General features: G+C 47.4%; 1 protein-coding gene across 7 annotated transcripts in view; it reads right to left on the bottom strand.

The window, feature by feature from the left end:
* Nucleotides 1-9,291: 9,291 nt before the first annotated feature.
* BEND3 (BEN domain containing 3) overlaps nucleotides 9,292-21,380 on the bottom strand; it is a 44,532-nt gene continuing 32,443 nt past the window's right edge. For all 7 annotated transcript variants that reach the window (XM_082404745.1, XM_082404739.1, XM_082404740.1 and 4 more), the window contains one exon: nucleotides 9,292-15,160. In XM_082404745.1, coding sequence (XP_082260871.1) covers nucleotides 12,914-15,160 — 2,247 coding nt within the window. In that variant the 3' untranslated portion in view covers nucleotides 9,292-12,913. The remainder of the gene's footprint in view (nucleotides 15,161-21,380) is intronic.

Raw genomic sequence — 21,380 nt, 5'->3', positions numbered from 1 at the left:
TAGAAGGGAACATAGGCAAAACATCCTCTGACATAAGTCATACCAATGTTTTCTTAGGTCAGTTTACCAAGGCTATAGAAATAAAAGCAGGGGCTTCCCTGGTGGCGCAGTGGTTAAGAATCCGCCTGCCAATGCAGGGGACATGGGTTTGAGCCCTGGTCTGGGAAGATCCCACATGCCGCGGAGCAACTAAGCCCGTGTGTCACAACTACTGAAGCCCATGTGCCACAACTACTGAAGCCTGTGTGCCTGGAGCCTGTGCTCTGTAACAAGAGAAGCCACTGCAATGAGAAGCACTTGGCAACTAGAGAAAGCCCGTGCACGGCCACGGAAGACCCAATGCAGCCAATAAATAAATAAATAAATAAATAAATAAATAAATAAATAAAATCTATTTAAAAAAAAAGAAATAAAAGCAAAAATAAACAAATGGGGCCTAATCAAACTTATAAGGGTTTTTTAAAAAAAATATTTATTTATTTATTTGGCTGCGCTGGCTCTTTGCTGCTGCATGCGGGATCTTCATTGAGGCGTGCAGGATCTTTAGTTGCAGCATGCAGAATCTTTAGTTGTGGCATGCAGGATCTTTTAGTTGCAGCATACGAACTCTTAGCTGCAGCATGTGGGATCTATTTCCCTGACCAGGGATCGAACCCAGGTCCCCTGCATTGGGAGCGTGGAGTCTTAGCCACTGGACCACAGGGAAGCCCCCAAACTTTTTTTTTTAATTAATTAATTATTGGCTGCATTGGGTCTTTGTTGCTGTGTGCAGGCTTTCTCTAGTTGCAGCGAATAGGGGCTACTCTTTGATGTGGTGCGTGGGCTTCTTATTGCGGTGGCTTCTCGTTGCGGAGCATGGGCTCTAGGCACATGGGCTTCAGTAGTTGTGGCATGCAGGCTCTAGAGCGCAGGCTCAGTAGTTGTGGCGCATGGGCTCAGTTGCTCTGCAGCATGTGGAATCTTCCTGGACCAGGGTTCGAACCCGTGTCCCCTGCATTGGCAGGCAGATTCTTAACCACTGCGCCACCAGGAAAGTCCGGGAAGTCCCCAAACTTATAAGCTTTTGCACAACAAAGGAAACCATAAACAAAAAAGGAAAAGACAACCTACAGACTGGGAGAAACTATTTGTAAATGATGTGACCAACAAGGGCTTAATTTCCAAAATATGCAAACAGCTCATACAACTCAATAACAAAAACCAAACAATGCAATCAAAAAATGAGCAGACCTAAATAGACATTTCTCCAAAGAAGACGTACAGATGGCCAACAGGCACATGAAAAGATGCTCAACATCGCTAATCATTATAGAAATGCGAATCAGAACTACAGTGAGGTACCACCTCATACAGGTCAGAATGGCCATCGTTAAAAAGTCCATAAACAGGGCTTCCCTGGTGGCACAGTGGTTAAGAATCCTCCTGCCAATGCAGAGCACACGGGTTCGAGCCCTGGTCTGGGAAGATCCCACATGCCGCGGAGCAACTAAGCCCGTGCGCCACAACTACTGAAGCCTGCACACTGCGATGAAGAGTAGCCCCCACTCGCCACAACTAGAGGAAGCCTGCACACAGTAACGAAGACCCAGTGCAGCCAATAAAAAAAGAATAAAATATATTCTTTAAAAAAAAAGTCCATAAACAATAAATGCTGGAGAGGGTGTGAAGAAAAGGGAACCCACCTACGCTGTTGGTGTGGGAATGTAAGTTGGTGCAGCCACTATGGAAAACGGTATGGAGCTTCCTCAAAAAACTAAAAATAGAGTTGCCATATGATCCAGCAATCCCACTCCTGGGCATATATCCAGAGAAAACTCTATTTGAAAAGATGCATGCACCCCAATGTTTATTGCAGCACTATTTACAATAGCCAAGACATGGAAACAACCCAAGTGCCCATTGACAGATGAATGGATAAAGAAGAAGTGGTATATATGTACAATGGAATATGATTCAGCCATAAAAAAGAATGAAATATTGCCATTTGCAGCAACATGGATGGACCTAGAGATTATCATACTAAGTGAAGTAAGTCAGAGGAAGACAAATATTATATGATATCACTTATATGTGGAATCTAAAAAATAATACAAATGAACTTATTTACAAAACAGAAACAGACTCACAGACATAGAAAACAAATTTATGGTTACCAAAGGAGAGGAGGGGCAAATTCGGAGTATGGGATTAACAGATACAATCTACTATACATAAAATAGATAAACAACAAGGATTTACTGCATAGCACAGGGAAATACATTCAATATCTTATATAATGGAAAAGAATCTGAAAAAGTATACATATATGTGTGTGTGTGTGTGTATATATATATATATATTTGAATCACTTTGCTGTACACCTGAAACTAACACAATATTGTAAATCAACTATACTTCAATTAAAAAAATAATAAAAATTAAAAATGTCTGGCTTTCCCAGGAAAGTCTGAAAATGCTTCTAGTGTATGTTTGCAGTTTTTTAAAGATGAACAATTGAAAGTTATGACTATTTTTGTAGAGCAGGGGTCCCCAACCCCTGGGCCGCGGACTAGTACGAGTCTGCGGCCTGTTAGGAACCGGGCCGCACAGTAGGAGGTGAGCGGCGGGCGAACAAGCGAAACTTCATCTGCCATTCCCCATCACTCCCCATAGCTCGCATTGCCACATGAACCCAACACCCACCCCCCTGGCTGTGGAAAATTCGTCTTCCATGAAACCGGTCCCTGGTGCCAAAAAGTTGGGGACTGCTGCCGTAGAGGCCTATCCAATCCTTTTACCAGTAATGGTTAATCCCTTCAAAGAAATAGCTCTCCCCTGGGCAATGTGATGCTAATTGCATTTCTCTGCCAAATAGCATTTACCATCTTCCATGGAAAATTATATAGACAGCTAGGCAATAGTTTCATTATATTTTTAGCATTTTGGGGAGAAAAGTAGACATTTGGGGGAAAATTCTTAGGTCATGGTTTATCTGGTCAATAATGATTGAGGGAATAGAAACTACCATTTTTCAAGAAACTAAAAACAAAACGGATTTCCTTTGGAGAGGTGGTGTATCTTCCATGAACTTTCTTAAAGGGTGTGCAATGTATACGAGGCAAGTAAAGAGACACTCTACGGGGAAGTCCTGCCTTATCTTGGTCGTATGTATTTTGGCTTTCAAAAAGTTACTGTCAGAATTAGATAGATAACCAACAAGGACCTACTGTATAGCACAGGGAACTCTACTGAATATTCTGGGATAACTTAGAAAAGAATCTAAAAAAGAATGAATATATGTATATGTATAACCATCACTTTGCTGTACACCTGAAACTAACACAACATTGTAAATCAACTATACTCCAATAAAATTAAAATTAAAAAAAAAAAGTTACTGCCAGGATTATCAGTCAGTTTACTGACCATCTTGAGAAATTAGAAACTCCATCGAGCAGACTCCACAGAGCAGAATGTGAGCATCTCCCAAACGGCTTTCAAGTCACATGGGTGGCTTAAGATGAGCCACGGTAGGAGGATTTTCACCTTGGAAATCAGCAGGCACCGTGAAACAGAATGGATTTTTCCCTTGGAGAGCCAGTTGTCACACATTTACCAGCACACCCCTGGGTGGAATGGGGAGGCGCACCCACAAGAGTTTCCACTGGGAGATGCCGGGGCACCAGTACCCACCCTCCAAGTTCTTCTTTCAAGTTATCTTTTCTCTTTTCTTGTTCTCACATAGTTCCACATGTCCTCCTCCCTTACTTTAGCTAATCATTCTGATGTGTTTAATGTGTATCTTTTTGTTGGTATGCATTCTTATAAAATGTTTTGTTGTTCTGTGCACATATTATAAATATATTTATATATTATAAATATAATTATATTTATTATAAATAAAATAAAATATATTTTAAATTTCATAAATGACATTACTATACATTTCATTTTGTATCTTACTTTCTTCACTAAGCCCATCCATGGCACTCGAGGCACATCTAATCCATTGCTTCTCACTGCTGCATGATAAATACTGGAGTACATCCACCACATTTTGCCCACCCACTCTCCCATTGACATTCTCCCACCCAACTCCCCTCACCACAAAAAACACAGTGCTGCTTACTCTCCAGGATGGCTGCACCAGGCTGCCCTCCCACCAGCAATACCCAAAGTGCCTGTAGACTCATAGCCTCACCCAGCCCCTGGCATGACCCAGCTTTCTAATTTTTGCCAGTCTAATTATGAGTATAAAGAGATATAGTTAGTTTGACATACACTCTTCGTAAGTTCTCTCCACAGCCTGTGCTTTCTGCCTTTTGGTAGCTGCTACAACCAGTCTGTGCTTGGCATTTCTCTGAGGGCTCTGAAATTGGACACAACTTTCTGAGACTGCCACTCTCCTGTTCCTCTCAAAAACACGCTTGATGGCCCTGTCTTGTTTTAAGTTTTTTTGTTCGTTATTAGTTAACAGACCAGGTATATTAAAAGACGGATGGTGAAAGTCAACAATTTTGCAAGATCCTGAGGACATGGATCACTCACAATGCACTTCTTGATTCCCTTGTAGAGATGTCAACTGTATCCAATGGACCTTCGATCCTGGGACTTTATCCTTAAAGGTGGAGGAACCTTCCCCAGGGCAGACAAGTGAAGGCCCGAAGACTGACTGCAGTCAGAATAGAACAGCAAGTATCTAAAATGGGCCATTTCTGTTTAGAAGTCTGGACTGGTAAAGCCCATTTCTGGAGTCCCACTCAGAGGGGTTCCTTATATTAGATACTTCCCCACAGAATGTATAGGGAATTTTCTTTAGGATTGTAGGGGAATCCCTTAACTCTTGATTCTGAGACAGATAAATCAAAGGTGAGACTACAATAATAGCAGACAATTCTTTGGACTCAAGCAATCAGTATTAATTATCTGAAGACAAGGCAGCCATCACCATATGCTGAAGGATATGCCTTGTCATGCCTGGTACTGTGCCTGCACTGAGATATCAGCTGGTCAGATACAGTGGGGAGACCTGGGTTTAATACCTCACGTCAGAAATAGCAGGATACTTAGCAACTGTGTTTCAGCCTGTGAGAGACAGGAGAGTCAGGAACCTACACTCCGGCAGGTGTGCCTCAGTCCAAAGCCCGGCCCTGTCCTCCTGCCACGGCCTCAGCTGTCTGCACCCGGGCAGAGCCGATGTCCTCAGCCTGCTTATACCCACATGCACCTTGAAAATCAACCGAAGGCAAGAGGCATCAGGTTTTGTACTGTTTACCATCAGAACCTTCTCTCCAAGCTCAAACAGGCTTCGTACCTACCAACTAATGAGGCTTGCTAGAATCATGAAACGGTGCCCAGGAGATAGTAGGGGTTACAAATATTTTTGCTAAATGAATGAACTTCCTTTAGGGGCAGAGATGATTCTTACTGCATTCCTTGTTCTATTTCCTGTGGCATTGACAGGTTTCCTGAGTCAGATGCTCTGACTGGGGTGGATCCAGAAGCTCAGCGACTGTGGACAGTCAGCAAAACCCCAAGTTAAACAGCCGGGAACCACCAGGCAGACAGATGAACAGATTTAGTCCACACAGCTACATAAGCGGCAACGTGGAAGTCAAGAGTACAAACTGGGGAGTCAGCCTGGCCATCATTAGAGGCTCCCAGCTCTGCCAGCATTGTGACCTTGACCAAGTTACTTAACCTCTGAAAGCATCCCCATCTGTCAGATGGGGAATACAAATATCTATCCCACAGGGTTTCCGTGAGGAATAAATGAAATAACGTATGTCACATCCCTAGCACATTCCTGACCCACTGCAGGAGCTTAGAGAATGGGAGCTCTTCTGAAAAACACAACTCCCTATAATTTAAGTCCCCACCGTCACTTCTGAATACACAGCTGCCACACCACAGAAGCTTCTGGAAGGAGAAGCTGTGGCATTCCATGTTCTCAACCTCTGTCAAGGACACAGTTCACCATCTGGACTACACACTCTAGAAGAACAAACAAATTCCTGCTCCTTAAAATAAAAGCAATGGACAGGCCTCCCCCTGCAGAAATGTTCTGGCAAAAGCTACCACATTTGGCCAGTGACCCTAAGCCCTGATGCTGAAGCATTTGTAAACCTGCCTCTTCCCACTGACCTGAAAGCTAAGATTTAGCTTATCACTAGTTAAGAAGTCAGCATGGCAAGGTGACTAGAACACCAGCAGAGGAAGGCAGCCTTACTGGGCTGAGAAGGCAGAGTTCAACACGATTGTATCAGAACAGAATATTCCCCTCCCTACTTAGAACAGGTGAAGGGTTTCTTCTTTTCGTACAGATCCAAGGACAATTTGGTGAAAACAAAGTCATCCAGCCCTGGACTAATTCTGCAGGTTCACGAAACTCCTCCTCCTCCTCTAGTTCCAGCCCCATTGGCTTCCTTTTATTGTTTCCTAAGGGGTTCTTCTTGTACCCCAAAGCTTGTTTGCATGCTGAACTTTTCACCTAATTAATTCCTCATTTTCAAATCTAGGCTAGTCATCCATTTCCTTGGGGAAGTTTTCCCTGACAACTCCAACAAGGACCAATCCACCTGTTTCATAGTATTAAGTACTCCTCATTAATAAACTTATAATTTGTAATTTAAAAAAAGGTCAGTTTTATTTGAACACAACAGGAAACCACTTATTTCAGCTCAGATCTATTTCTACTAATCAGGAAAGTGCTAAGCCTTCAGTTTCTGAGATGTACACAGTGTATTTTTCGAAGTCACTGTCATGTAGTGGTTCTGCAGCCCCTGGACATCAGCACCAGCATGACCTGGGAACTCGTTAGAAATGCAAATGCTTAGGCACCACCCCAGTCTGACAGAATCAGAACCTCTGGGGTAACGTGCCCTCTGGTGGTTCTGCCCCTTAGTGGATGCTGATGGAGTCCCACCCAGATTCCCTTTCCAGCGCACCCGTGCCCTCGCTGCTGAGAGCCAGCTAACCACTCACAATGGCCCTTCTGGAACACTGCCCTTGGCAAAGGGAGCCACCCTGCCAGGTGAGCTAGCCCTTTCCCTGGAGAAGACCTCACCAACCAACTGGCCCCTTTGCTGCACCTGGTACTAATTCTGCCAAACAATTCATGTTCTAGGGCCCCCCAGTGGATGGCAATGAGGCCGGACTGCAGAGGAGACCACACTCTTGCTCACAGCCTTCCCTGGGCCCGTCCTGCTTCCCATCTCCTGGGAGCAGGTCCTCAATCAATTGCACAAGAATTCTAGTCTCAGGCTCTGCTCCTAAGGAATCTGATCCATGGCAGTTACTTTCACCATCTCAAAAAATTTACTCTTACCAGAACATGTCTGTCCACAATTGCCACAATTATTTCACCCAGGGCAATTTGAGAACCGGCACCCCCATATCTAAGATCAGACAAACTGGGGCTTAGAGGATGTGGGTGACAGGACACCACTGACTTGTAACTGGTTTCAGGTCTGAATCTCTGTGTATTGTGTGTGGCTCTGGGGTGTTTAGTTTCTGAGATGGTACAGCGGAACGAGACAAACTTGGGTTCAAATCCTGGCACTGAAGTTTGCCAGTTGTGTGAACTTGGTCTGTAAACCTTCTTTCTGCTTCCTCACCACAAAACGGAGATAATGGCATTGCCCAAGACACTGAGTTTTTATGAGAATTAAATGAGATAACACACATACCCTTCAGGGCCTTAGCTTTTTTGTCTCGACCGGCTTAATTAGGGAACTTACGTCACAGGGCCTCTGAGATGATTACAAGCCATGACCCAGGTGCAGCTCTTAGCAGTGTGTCTGGCACTGTTGTATATACTCCACGAATGTTAGGTATGCCCAACACTGCCGTCACAGCAAGCAGGCAATGAATGTTCTTTCCCACCACTGGCCGAAGGATTTTAGATTTCTCTGGAAGCTCTCTTAAACAGTCCATTGCATCTCACCGTTCCAATCTTCAGGATAATTTGGTGTGGCGCTCTTATTTCTGAGAACCGCTTTTACAAGTGAAACCACATATACTGAAATTCTCTGATTTTTTTTTTGCAAGACCAACGGAAGCAAAGAGTTCAGCTTTTTTTTTTTTTTTTTAACAGTTCAGCTTTTTGTTGAACGTGTTATGTTTAGTCAAAAAAAAAAAAAAAAAAAAAGTCCGTGTCATCATCATACTCCTCAGATTCTTCTTTCTTTGCTTCTGCTTTCTTCTCCTCAGCTGGGGCAGCGGCGCTGGAGCGGGCAGGGCCGCCTGCCCCCCGCCTTGCAGATGAGGCTCCTGAGGTTGACACTGGCCAGAGCCGCGGCAAACAAGCCTGGCCAGAAAGGCTCAACATTTACGCGGGCTGCTTTAATGCGGGCATTGATCTTACCCTCCGTGGCCGTCGCGTCACTCGTCGTGCAGACCGGGGGCCGAGTAGATGCAGGCGGGCTCGGAGACGGAGGCCGCGGCGCGGGCGAGCGCTGGGCGGCGGGGCGCCGGGGGCGGCGCCAGTCGCGGCTGAAGGGCGGGCCTCCCCCCACGCCCCGCGGCCTCCGCTTCCTCGGAAGCAGCGAGCACCTTCGCGGCAGCTGAGGAAAGGGACTTTTTTCTTTTCTTTTGGTCGAAAACAAAGATAACCCTCAGCCAGAATGGACCTAAAGAATTTAGTGTTCCTTCAAGTCTTGCTTAAACCTGCTCACGGAGTAAATGTCTGAGGCTCCAGCCCCGACCAGCCCTGACCTGCGCGAGGCTTACAGCACAGGTGTCAGGACTCAGGGCTGAGCGCTCCCGCCCTGGAGGCGGCGGGCTCCAATCGCAGGCCACGACTCACTTCAGCCCGCGCGAACCCCGGGTCCGAAACAGTGTTGCTCTGATAGCTTGAGACCTTATTTTTACTGTGAAGTATTATTTAATGATTTATAATTCGCCAAAGAGGCGAGAAAAAAACATGCATCCTTTTGTTACCAGTTAATAATACGTCAGCTTTGAGGAACGAAATCTCATTTAATCCAAAGTGGAAAAAAAGAAGAGTGAACTGAAGCTCTGCTAGTTTAGCAGCAGGGCGGGTCTGGCACCCGACCAGGAAAGGGGGGCAGTCAGCCGCGCCCCTACTGCATGGCCAGGAAGCCGTTTTTGTGGAGATGTCTCAGTCACTCGGCTGTGACAAACTGCACCCCGATACCCAGAGCGCGTTAAGTCCGCGAGGCCGAGGTGCCCCGAGTGCCCGCGCCCTCCCCGGGGACGAGGGGGGAGGAGGGAGGCCGCACACAAAGACAAACAGACCCAGACGTTCCGAGAGACCTCTGCCTTAAGAAAATAAGATGTTACGAGACCATATATTTTCTATTTTTATAACATTTTATATAACTCATAAAACAGTGCTTGTATAAAAATTCACACAAAGTTGCTAGAGAGCATACAGTTTCCAAAAATGTCCTGGGTTTTTGTTACATTCAGTTTTCTAAGGATGCACTCAAATCAATGGTAAAATGCAGACATTATGCGATATTATCTTTGGTAAAACTATACTCATTATTTTGTCTCCTCACAGTATTAATTCTGATATCCACTTTGTGCAGGGTCTGCTGTCACTAGGATGTCAGAAGAACATTAAGGCTGGATCTACAAGAGGCAAGTATCTCCACGTGACAGTCGGGGCCCCTCGGCCCCCACCCCGTGCCGACTCCATGTCACCCATCTACACAGCGAGGCAGGGTAAGAGCTCAATGGCCTCCAATCCGGGGTCTCGAGACCCTCCTCCTCAATCAGGCAAGAAGTAAACATTTGGGGGCAAAGGTGGAAACTGAGGCCATCTCTGCAGGAACCCGAGTGGCCATGCTGTGCTAGGGTAGGCCAGTTGACTCCTAGCATTTAAACAGCTAATCCATTCACCACTAAGTAGATCCCATTGGTTGGTTGATGATTGCTGCTGAGGTGGTGCCCCTCCCCCCAAACTTAAAAAGAAAGGAAGGTTTGGAGCCAACACTGAAGGGGGAAGGGGCACACTAACACCCATGACACTGGACACGACTTTATTCCCTGTCAAACGTGTGTTGTCATGTAGACACAGCCAAAGTGAACTGAAGCAGGATTAGAACACTTAGTACATTCATGACTATCTTCGTACATTCTTTTAAAACTTACTAACAGAGAAAAACAAGGGACACTACCACCTATTGTGACTTGCTATTTTACTCAACATCAGAAATGTATCTGTGCTACTTCTTTAGTCCTCTGGACATGAAGGGGAAAACATTCCAAAAAAAGCAAACAAGTAAAAATCAAAGAATTTAGATGGGGAGGGAGACGGGGTTTTGCCAACAGATTTTATGGAAAACATTAAATTTTGAAAAAAATTTAGTATTTTGTACTTCTATTGCTTCGTGTAAAAAAAACTGGCCCTGGAGCCCACCTGTATGGCTGGAGCTCTGAGGACACCACACAGACAGACACGGGACCCACAGGCGGTTCCTGATGAGTCAGTCCAGAGAGACAAGAAACAGCTCACAGAGTGTGTCCACCTCTCTTCACTGGAAGGGACGCTAAGATTTGGGGGGGAAGAAGCCCTACAAGGAAAGGTATTAAGGAAACCACCAAAACACGGTTTCCAAAAATTGAACATGCTTTAGGTTCTAAAGAGACATAGTTCATTCCTAGAACCTGTTGATGTCTCTATCGTGGGTAGATAGGATGATTTTTTTTTTTTTTAAATTATTAAATGATTGTGCTTCTGAAGTTGCAGGGTCACATTCCACCCTCTAGAAAGCAGGGCAATTTTCACATGGCTTGGAATCCTCTTGGATACATCCTAGAGACCAGAACAAATTCCATGGCACCCTCCCGCCCACAGGGCTGGTGGGTGAGAGAGTGCCACTGCCATCTTTGGGTGTGTGCACGCGCGCGCGCAGGCATGCATTTATGTGCTGGAGAGACTAAGGCATAGAGGAAGGCCCAGGAGAGGGGAAGTGAGTCTCTGGCTGCTTCAGTCCTCCTCCTTTCCAGGCACAAAGAGGTTGAGCTTGTTATTCATGTCGGTCCCCTTCCTCTCACTTCAGTTTTTTACTAAGAAATGTGTGTGTGCACATGTGGGTGCGTGGGGAGACAGTCATTTATTAAGTCCCTGTGCATTTCTAAATTGCAATAATTTAGGTCCGCGGTTTCAATAGAAATAATCTGTAAATGACATTTAAAAGCAAATTTACTAAAGTTAGATCAGCAACTTTACACTGCTCAGAATCTTGTCATATTAAAAAAAAAAAACTGCCCGCTGGGTGCAGGCAAAATTCTGTCATACAGCCACTGAAACTGAAGTCCTTATCTGTATGAAGAAAAGTCATAGATTGTTTCTATTTTTTCTGCATTTTAAGGTAGCAAAATATTAAGCCATTAGATTATTAAATCAGTAACATTCCACAAGGGCTTTAGGACTACCCTGTGTGATTCAATTCATTTTCTAGCTTTCTGGTATGATGTACTGTGTTTGTTTGGGTTAGACTGTTTCCTTTCCCTCTTAGGCACTGGCCCCCACAGTCAGGTAGGTAAAAGTATTGTTTTTAATATTAAGGACTTTACCTGTTGGGGAGTTTCCTCCAGGTTGGAATCCTGGAGAGCATGCCGCTGGCCTGGAGCAATGTGACCTTCCCAACCAGGGGAGAGAAAAGAGGTGTCTCATCCCGAGGCCAAGGGACCGGCCAGATGTAGGACAGCAGGACCTTCTGAGGGCCCAAAGGGAAAGCTCTGAGTGGACCCTGGGAAGGGATATGGGAGCCCCATTTGAGATGGCCTGTGTCCTTCCAATACCAGGTATCCCCAAGAGAGCCCAAGGCTTGGGCCCGCCCTGAGGAACAAGGATGTGTACTGACTGGCGGAGCTGACACTGAGGGGTGGTGAAGTCACCATAGCTCCCAGAACCCGGGTTTTGTTTTGTACAAATAGACACATGGAAAGTAAACAGTTCTTGGTGAGCCCAAAGGGGCCCATCCTTAGATCAAACAAGAAGCCAAATATCCACACACACTTTTCCAAGGTAATGTGTCTGCCCCTCCAACAGCATCCTTGCCTAGAGAGGCAAGGGGGCAGTGGGAGGACACAGCTCAAATGAAGACATTGTGAACGTGTTTCCACGTCTCTCTACATTCATATCATCATCATCATCATCATCATCCAGTGTTCTCGTCTACAGAGTGAGCACAACATTCTACCGGCGCAGCAACGTGGGCCAGGCCAGGCCAGGCCGCCCCCTAAGCCCCTTCCTCGGCACCACAGTGGGAGGGAGAAGGTGACTGACCATGGTCAGAAAGACATCGCACTATTCCATCCCCTCCACCGCCATCCAAGAGGCATCCTGACTCTTCCAAAATCCGATGTAAAAGACAAGGTCAGTAAAATCCGTCTCTATGCCACCTGAAGCTATTAGCCATCATGCATGAACATGGCACTTCTAAAAATTTCATTTATCTGAAACCGTCTTAAAAAAAAAAAAATTCCCAGCAACTTAAGTCATCTTACAGTACTTCATCTCAAATATTTAAAAGATTTTTTTTCTAAGTAAAATGGCCTCCACAGAGCCCAATGATTTTCTTAAAAAGGGTTTCTTTTTAACTTAAAAAAAATTGATAAAAGTGGAAGATGTAAAACGTGGGAAGAGGACCAGGAGGGCTGCTCGATTTGCATTTCAAATTGTGAGGGGACTGGGAGGACACTGCCAAGGAAAGGGAGCCCTGACTCCTGAGGCCTCTCTTCTATCACAGCTTGGCCCTCCCCAGACTCTGGCTGCACCGCCAGGAACACAGGACAAAAGTCGTAAGTACAAGAGGCCAAATGCGAGGCTTTTCTCGCGGCCGTGGCCGGCGGGGCGGTCACGTGTGCAAATGCAGCAGGCCACTCCCCGCCGACGTAAGGTGCGCGGCTGTGGACACGTCGCGGGCTCCGGCAGAACGCTCAGTGCCCGCGGTGCCCATCACTTCTCCACCTTCTTGGCTTTCTTCAGGATGTCGCATTTCTTTCTGTTGGGGCGGCGGCACCGTTCGTCGATGCTGGGGATACATTCGTAGTGCCACACCTCCTCCATCTTCTCCACCGGGTACACGGCCTCCACATAGTGGCGGATGAGCCTCAGCCGCGTGGGGTCCAGCTGCTTCTTGTTGCACGCCCCGGAGTGGTTGTACTGCAGCCGGAGGTTCTCGGCGGTGAAGAGTTCGGGGAAGAGCCTGACGAGCAGCCGGGCGGCGAAGTTGCCCACAGAGAGGCTCTGCTGCACGATCTCGCGCACCTCCTTATCTGACAGCAGGTACGGCGAAGGCACCGGGAAGTCGGGCGAGGGCACCACCAGCTCATCCAGGGGGATCTTGCAGAAGTCCTTGCTGCTCCTTTCGGGGGGCAGCGGGGGCCCCTCAAATTCCTCCCGGAACCGCTCGGGGTTGATTGCATAGCTGGCCAGGTCCCTGCACTCCGGGCCCGGCACATGGACCTTGCGCTGCTGCTGGTAGGAGCGCCTCTGCTCTGTGTCCCGGCGCCGGCAGCGCTCGTCCAGTTTGCCCACGAACTCCAGTGTCCAGACGCGGTCATTCTTGGCCCGCGGGTAGAGCAGCTGCACGTAGTGGCGGATGAGCTTGATGCGGGACGGGTCCAGCTGCTTCTTGCCCAGGGAGCCGCTGCAGTTGTACTGCTTGCGCAGGTTCTCATGGGTGAAGAGCTCGGGGAACAGGTGCACGAGCAGGCGTGAGGCAAAGTTGCCAATGGACAGGCTGCTTTCGTAGATGCTGCGCAGCTGCTCCTTGCTGAGCAGGCAGTCGGCGCCAGGCACCTCGAAGTCGGGCTGCGGGATCTCCAGCTTGTCGAAGTCGATGGGCACCAGCCAGATCTTCTTGGACCGCCGGCCGGGCCGCTCGCCCTCGAAGCTGTCTTCCACCTTGACCACGGAGATGTCATCGGGAAGGCTGGAAGAGTCATAGCAGTCGTCCCGCGGGGGCTCACCCTCGCTGCCCGCGTCCAGCCCCAGGCCCTCCAGCTCGTCGTTGATGCGCTGGGCGCACTGCTGCAGCCAGGCCTCCTCCTCCTGCATGTCGGGGAAGTAGATCTCCGTGTAGTTGCGGATGATCTGCAGCCTCTGTGGGTCCAGCTCCTGCTTGCCTCCGTCCCCGTAGCAGCTATACTGCTCGCCCAGCTTCCGGTGGTCGAAGAGCTCGGGGAAGAGCCGGTGCAGAAGGAAGACGGCGAACTCCCCGGGCGACGAGGCTTCGTCCAGGAACTCAGTTAGGTCCTGCGTGTCCACCACGTGGTCCGAGGCGATGGTACTGCTCCGGTCCAGGGACAGGGCCTCCTCCTGGTCTTTGCTGTCCAGGAAGTGGCCGGCGTCCACCTGCTCGGCCTCGAAGAAGCCGGCGACCTGGCCGCCGGGCTGGCTGTCCTCCATTTCCCGTTGGGCCCAGAAGCGGCTGAAGAAGTCGTTCAGCTGGGGCAGGCACTCAGCCTGCCACACGGCCGTGTCCTTCACCGATGGGTAGTAGACCTCCACGTAGTTGCGGATGAGCTGCAGGTGCAGCGACTCCAGCTTCCGCTTGGCCGCAAAGCCGCAGGCGCTGCAGCCCCGGGAGAAGTCCACGTCGCTGAAGAGCTCAGGGAAGAGCTGCACCAGCAGGCGGCAGGCCAGGTCGCCGCCCGACAGGCTCTGGTCCACGATCTGCTTGAGCTCGGCTGCCGTGAGCTGGTACTCGGGGGGCGGCTGGAACTTGGCTACCATCTCGGTGGGGCTCACCTGCTTCTTGATGCGGCTCACCTCCAGGGAGAGCAGGTCCACCTTGCTGTGCAGCTGCGACATGTTGGAGGAGAGCGTGTTGAGCATGTAGAACATCTTCTGGATGAGAAAGTAGATGTTGGGGTCACCGTCGGTGGCTGCCGCGGCGCCGCCGCCGTCCCGCTTCTGTGGCTCGTTCAGGAGCCGCAGCGGTGAGGGGCTGTTCCTGGGGTTCGCCTTCTCGAAGAGCTCGAACGTGTTAAGCGCGTCTCCGGTGGGAGGGTTCTTCTTCTCCATGATCTTGTGCGAGATGCCGTACAGAGGCTTCTTGTAGGAGGGCGTGGTCACGTCGTTGCTGGGCTCCTCCTCGCCCGGCCACACGGAGCCCGAGCTCTTGCCCCTGCCTGCCTGCTCCCCGTTGCCCTGGCAGGGCGAGCTGTTCTCCCGGTTCCGCATGCCTGCTAGGAGCGCCTGGAAGACAAGAAGTGCGTTAGCTGAGGGTTCTGGTTTACTACCCTAGACACAAAGAGGGGCCAAGGTCCATCGCAGGAGCCTGTGAGAAAATGTTTCCCTTGCCCGGGAATCACTCTGCCGGTACACAGCACACGCACACCACTAACACAAACCTGCATCCCAGCGCCAAACTTGCTCGCTCTCCCAACTTCCTGAGAGGCTCAGGCTGGACCTCGAAAGCTTCTAATTCCTGTAGGACACAAGCCCTGAACTTCCTGTCTACAAGGCCTGGCAGGAGACAACACAGATCCTGGCAAGGCTGGGCAAGAGTCCTCGAGGGATGGGAGAGACCCCGGGCACAGAAAGCGCTCCTGTGGCAGTTTAGCCTTGGGCAGGTCACCTCATTGCCCTGACTGCTCTCAGACAGGGAGGATTCCTGCCAACGGCAGCTCCAGAAAGCAGCAGCGTGTTGTCCAGCCTGCAGCCTCTAGGAGAGTAGGTGTCTCCACTCTGGACAGGTCCCAAGATGCATGGTGTTGAGCACGTAAGAACTGGGGTCCAGCGGTCCCCAACCTTTTTGGCACCAGGGACCGGTTTCATGGAAGGCAATTTTTCTACAGACAGCGGTGGGCTGGGGGATGGTCCAGGCGGTAATGTGAGTGATGGGGAGCGATGGGGAGCGATGGGGAGCGATGGGGAGCGGCAGATGAAGCTTCGCTCGCTTACCCACTGCTCTCCTCCTGCTGTGCAGCCCGGTTCCTAACAGGCCGCAGACTGGTAGGGGTCCACAGCCCAGGGGTTGGGGACCCCTGGTCTAGAGAGTGGCAGTCTGTTGTCAACTCTACCACTGCCTGGAGTCACATCTAATCTCAGACTGGAAAAGGCCCAGAACTCGCCCAAGCCCGGGCGACTGTGGATTTTGTGAAGTGATGAGGCCTCCCAGGTTTCCAAGTCTCGGTCTCCTAGCCCTTCTTGGTCCAGCAGCCCTTCTCAACCAGAATTGCAGAAGAGTATTAAGCCCCATGTCCTAAAGAACCCACTGCATGTACTGAATTAACACCTTTCCTATGCATCTAGAAAGGTACTTTCTATGTACTCTCCAGCCTTGCTCAATAGAGGACAGTGAGAGAATTAAGCCCTACCAAAAATGATTTCAGGGATTATCTCTACTCTCCCAAGGTTGGCACACTCTGCAGGTCCACTCCTGATGGACTCCCAGGGAAAGTTCAAGATAGACATTTTTTTAAAAATAAATACATTTATTTATTTATTTATTTTTGACTGCATTGGGTCTTCGTTGCTCTGCGCGGATTTTCTCTAGTTATGGTGAGCGGGGGCTACTCTTTGTTGCAGTGCTCGGGCTTCTCATTGTGGTGGCTTCTCTTGTTGTGGAGCACAGGCTCTAGGCACGTGGGCTTCAGTAGTTGTGGTATGCGGGCTCAGTAGTTGTGGCACATGGGCTTAGTTGCTCCACAGCATGTGGGATCTTCCGAGACCAGGGATCGAACCCGTGTCCCCTGCATTGGCAGGCGGATTCTTAACCACTGTATCACCAGGGAAGTCCTGAAGATACCCTTAAAGACTCCAAAGCTTCATACCAGAAGGCAACTGCCCAGACCATTTGGGATCCCAGAGTCCTCAGCTTTCTTTAGTGGTTTTCCCTACTGCCAGGCCCTGGACGGTTTAAGAGGCTTATTTATACATATATGGACAAGTGATTTTCAACACAGGTTCAAAGGCAATTCAGTAGAAAAAGGAGAATCTTTTCAACAAATGATGCTAGAAAAATTGGATACACATATGCAAAAAAAAAAAAAAAGCAAAAAAGTTTCATCCTACATATATAAAAAATTAACTAAAAATGGATCATGGATGTAAAAATAAAAACGAACTTAAAATTCTAACACTTCTAGAAGAAAGCATAAGAGCAATCCTTTATTACCTTGTTTTAGGCAAATATTTCTCAGATACAATACCACAAGCATGATCCATAAGAGAACAAACTGATAAACTGGACTTAATCAAAATTTAAAACTTCTTTAAAAGATGAAAAACAAGCCCAGACTGGAAGAAAACACAGGCAAATCATTTATCTGATAAAGGACTTGAATCCAGATTACATAAAGAACACTCAAACTCAATAATGACATACAACCCAATTAATGGCAAAAAAGCACATAAAAAGATGCTTAGTGGGACTTCCATGGTGGTCCAGTGATTAAGACTCCACACTTCTACTGCAGGGGGCATGGGTTCGATCCCTGTTTGGGGAACTAAGATCCCACATGTTCCACAGTGCGGCCAAAAAATAAATTTAAAAAAAAAGATGCTTAGTAACCTGCACATTAAAACCACACTGAGATACCACATCACCCCCACTAGGATGGGTGTAATCAAAAAGACAGACAGTACTGAATGACGGAGATGATGTGAAGGAACTGGAACTCTCACATGCTGCTGGGGTGGATATAAAATGGTATAGCCACTTTAGGAAACAGTTGCTATTTTTTTAAGAAGTTAAATATATATGGGACCATATGATCCAGGTATTCCATTCCTAGGTATTTATTTACCAAGCAAAATGAAAGCACATGATCATACAAAGACTTACATGCAGATGTTCATGGCAGCCCTGTTTGTAAATAGCCCCAAACTGGAAACAACCCAAGTTTTTAACAAGTATATAGATATACTGTGTTATACAGCAGAATGCTACTCAGCAATAGAGCTGATAAACATGACACTCATGATGAATCTCAAAATAATTAAGCTGAGTGAAAGAAGCCAGTCAAACAAAAGAGGCCTGTAGGATTCCATTCATATAAAATTCTAGAAAATGCCAACTCATCTTTAGTGACAGAAAGCAGATTAGTGGTTACCTGGGGATGGGGGGAGGATGCAAAAGGGCACAAGGAAACGTTCATGGTAGTAGGTGATGGATATGTTTCTCATCTTGATTGTGGCATAGTTTCATTGGTATACACGTCAAAACTTATCAAATGGTATGCTTTAAATATGTGTCGTTTATATATTTCAGTCATAAATTTGTTTTTGACAAATGTTGAATTAGACCCCAAAACATACTGGAATATATTTTTGAGGGTCTAATTAAGCAGAAGAACTAATTGGTGAGCACCTGTGGGTGTCAGGGGAGCAGGCAGGGTTGAAGCACAAAGCATGTGCTTCCACAGACATGCGCATGCCTCAGGCAACTAGAAAATCGACAAGGACACAGTGCATCCTTAGGATGCTTCCCCACCTGGGGAAGAATATGGTTGGCATAACCTGGCCCAGCCCAGCGCTTCTGGAAGTCTAATATCCATATGAACAGCCTGGGGTCTAGTTAGAACACAGATTCTGATTCAAGGCTCTGCATTTCTAACAAGCCGTTGGACCTCTCTGGGTGGCCAGGGCCAGGTGGTCTGCCCTCAGTTTATCTCATCCAGGCAGATTCAGTGTCATTTGTAAGCATTCAGATAACTAATGCCAGCACAGTACAGTACATGAGGTGCTTTTCTCTTGCAGGCTAAAAAAATGTAGGGAAGAGACACTCTCAGTGGGGCAGCCGTTACAACGGCAGGTGAGCAATATGGCAGGTGAGCAATACGAAGGCCAGAGGTGGAAAGAGACAGTGAGGCCACATAAGCATGTGAAACTCTGATCCTTCTGAACCTCCCACATGTTATCGTTCATTTAAATGGATGAATTACTTCCTGTACCCTCTCTTTTAAATAATGGAATCATCAGACTCATACGAGACAAAGGCTAATTTTTCTCTTGCATCTCTGTTGACAACAACCACGCAGAAGAACAGCTACTTTACTCTCTCAGGACCCTGAAAATAAAGGAATTCTTTCAAGTGTTTCAATTATCCCACTGAGGTAGGCAATACTTTCCTCAGGGTTTGTTTGTCTAAACTGATGATGGGGGCTTCCCCGGTGGCGCAGTAGTTAAAGAACCTGCCTGCCAACGCAGGGGAAAACGGGTTCGAGCCCTGGTCCGGGAAGATCCCACATGCCGCGGAGCAACTAAGCCTGTGCGCCACAATTACAGAGCCTGTGCTCTAGAGCCCACGTGCCACAACTACTGAAGCCCGCGCGCCTAGAGCCCGTGCTCCGCAACGAGAAGCCACCGCAATGAGAAGCCCGTGCACCGCAATCAAGAGTAGCCCCGGCTCGCGGCAACTAGAGAAAGCCCGCGAGCAGCAACGAAGACCCAATGCAGCCAAAAATAAATAAATAAAATAAATAAATTTATAAACTGATGATGAGTCAGAGGCCCCTGGCCCTCCTACCCCACCCCCCAACCCCGCCAAAAAACTTCCCAAGAGCAGAGGACCAGGGGCCTGCTGGGCTGGGGCGAGCCTGCCACCTGCCCCTCTCCCTCGTGGGGTCTCCTCCCTGAGCTATCCCCATCCTCATCAAACTGCACAATGGTTACATGATGGGACCAGGTCCTTCCTGAGTCCATCCCTAGTGTCCTGCAAAGTGCCTGGGACACAGAAGAGCTCACTGAATGTTTGTCAAGCAGGGTAAAGTGTCTACCACCCTCAAATATATGCTTAAGAAAAAGAACCTGTTCAGAGAGGCCACTAGCTTAATGAATAACATGAGTGTAGGGAGGTATAAAGGAGTGGATAGGTCCTCTGCATGACCTTTCATGCTTCAGCTTCCTGTGTGTAATTCAGGGATATATCATGGTACCTGTCTCTGGGTACCAGGGTAGCTATGATGACCTAATGAGATAATGTATATGAAGCACTGAGCCTGTGTCTGAATCAGTAAGTGCTTAATAAATATTTACTGTTTTAGTATGATTATTATTAAACAACACTCTTCCCAAGCTGCAGCAGTGACAATACTATGGGCCTTTTATTGAACTAGTTGTAATGGTTACTCTCAACCAGTAAATAAGAGGAGAACTTTCCTACAGTGCAGCAGGGTAAGTCACTCACGGAAGGCATTCTTAGAGGTCTGTTTGCTCTAAAGACTGGGGCTGGGAGGAGTACAGGAAGGACAGCTGAGCTCAAGGTGGGGTTTCAAGCTCTTTTCAGTTCTGTAGTTCTGCTATCTGGCAGAAAGCAGAGGATAATTTTAAAAAGGAAGGAAGAGGGACTTCCGTGGTGGTCCAGTGGTTAAGAATCTGCCTTCCCCAAGAAGCACATGAAAGCTGCTCAGCATCACTAATTATTAGAGAAATGCAAATAAAAACTACAATGAGGTATCACCTCACACCAGTTAGAATGGGCATCATCAGAAAATCTACAAACAACAAATGCTGGAGAGGGTGTGGAGAAAAGGGAACCCTCTTGCACTGTTGGTGGGAATGTAAATTGATACAGCCACTAAGGAGAACAGTATGGAGGTTCCTTAAAAAACTAAAAATAGAATTACCATATGACTCAGCAATCCCACTACTGGGCATATACCCAGAGAAAACCGTAATTCAAAAAGACACATGCACCCCAGTGTTCATTGCAGCACTATTTACAATAGCCAGGTCATGGAAGCAACCTAAATGCCCATCGACAGATGAATAGATAAAGAAGATGTGGCACATATATACAATGGAATATTACTCAGCCATAAAAAGGAATGAAACTGGGTCATTTGTAGAAACGTGGATGGATCTAGAGACTGTCATACAGAGTGAAGTAAGTCAGAAAGAGAAAAACAAATTTCGTATATTAATGCATATATGTGGAACCTAGAAAAATGGTACAGATGAACTGGTTTGCAGGGCAGAAATAGAGACACAGATGTAGAGAACAAACATATGGACACCAAGGGGGGAAAGTGGCGGGGGTGGTGCTGGTGTTGGGATGAATTGGGAGATTGGGATTGACATGTATACACTAATATGTATAAAATGGATAACTATTAAGAACCTGCTGTATAAAAAATAAATAAAATAAAATTCAAAAATTCAAAAAAAAAATTATTAAAAAAAAAACCGAATCCACCTTCCAATGCAGGGGACGCGGGTTCGATCCCTGGTTGGGGAGTTAAGATCCCGCGTGCTGCAGGGCAACTGAGCCCTCGCGCCACTACTAGAGAGCCCGCGCACCACAACGAAGATCCCGAGTGCTGCAACTAAGACCTGACGCAGCCAAAAATAAATAAATAAAATAAATAAATATTAAAAAAAAGAAAACTTAAAACAAATGAACATAAATAAAAAGTAAGGAAGAAAGGAAAGAAAGAAACCGCATACACACACATCAGAAACTTGGAGAAAG

Source organism: Balaenoptera borealis (assembly GCF_965194805.1).
Source record: "Balaenoptera borealis genome assembly, chromosome: 9".
NCBI lineage: Eukaryota > Metazoa > Chordata > Mammalia > Artiodactyla > Balaenopteridae > Balaenoptera > Balaenoptera borealis.
The sequence above is the reverse complement of the archived record's forward strand: the minus strand, read 5'-3'. Positions and strand labels throughout refer to the sequence as shown.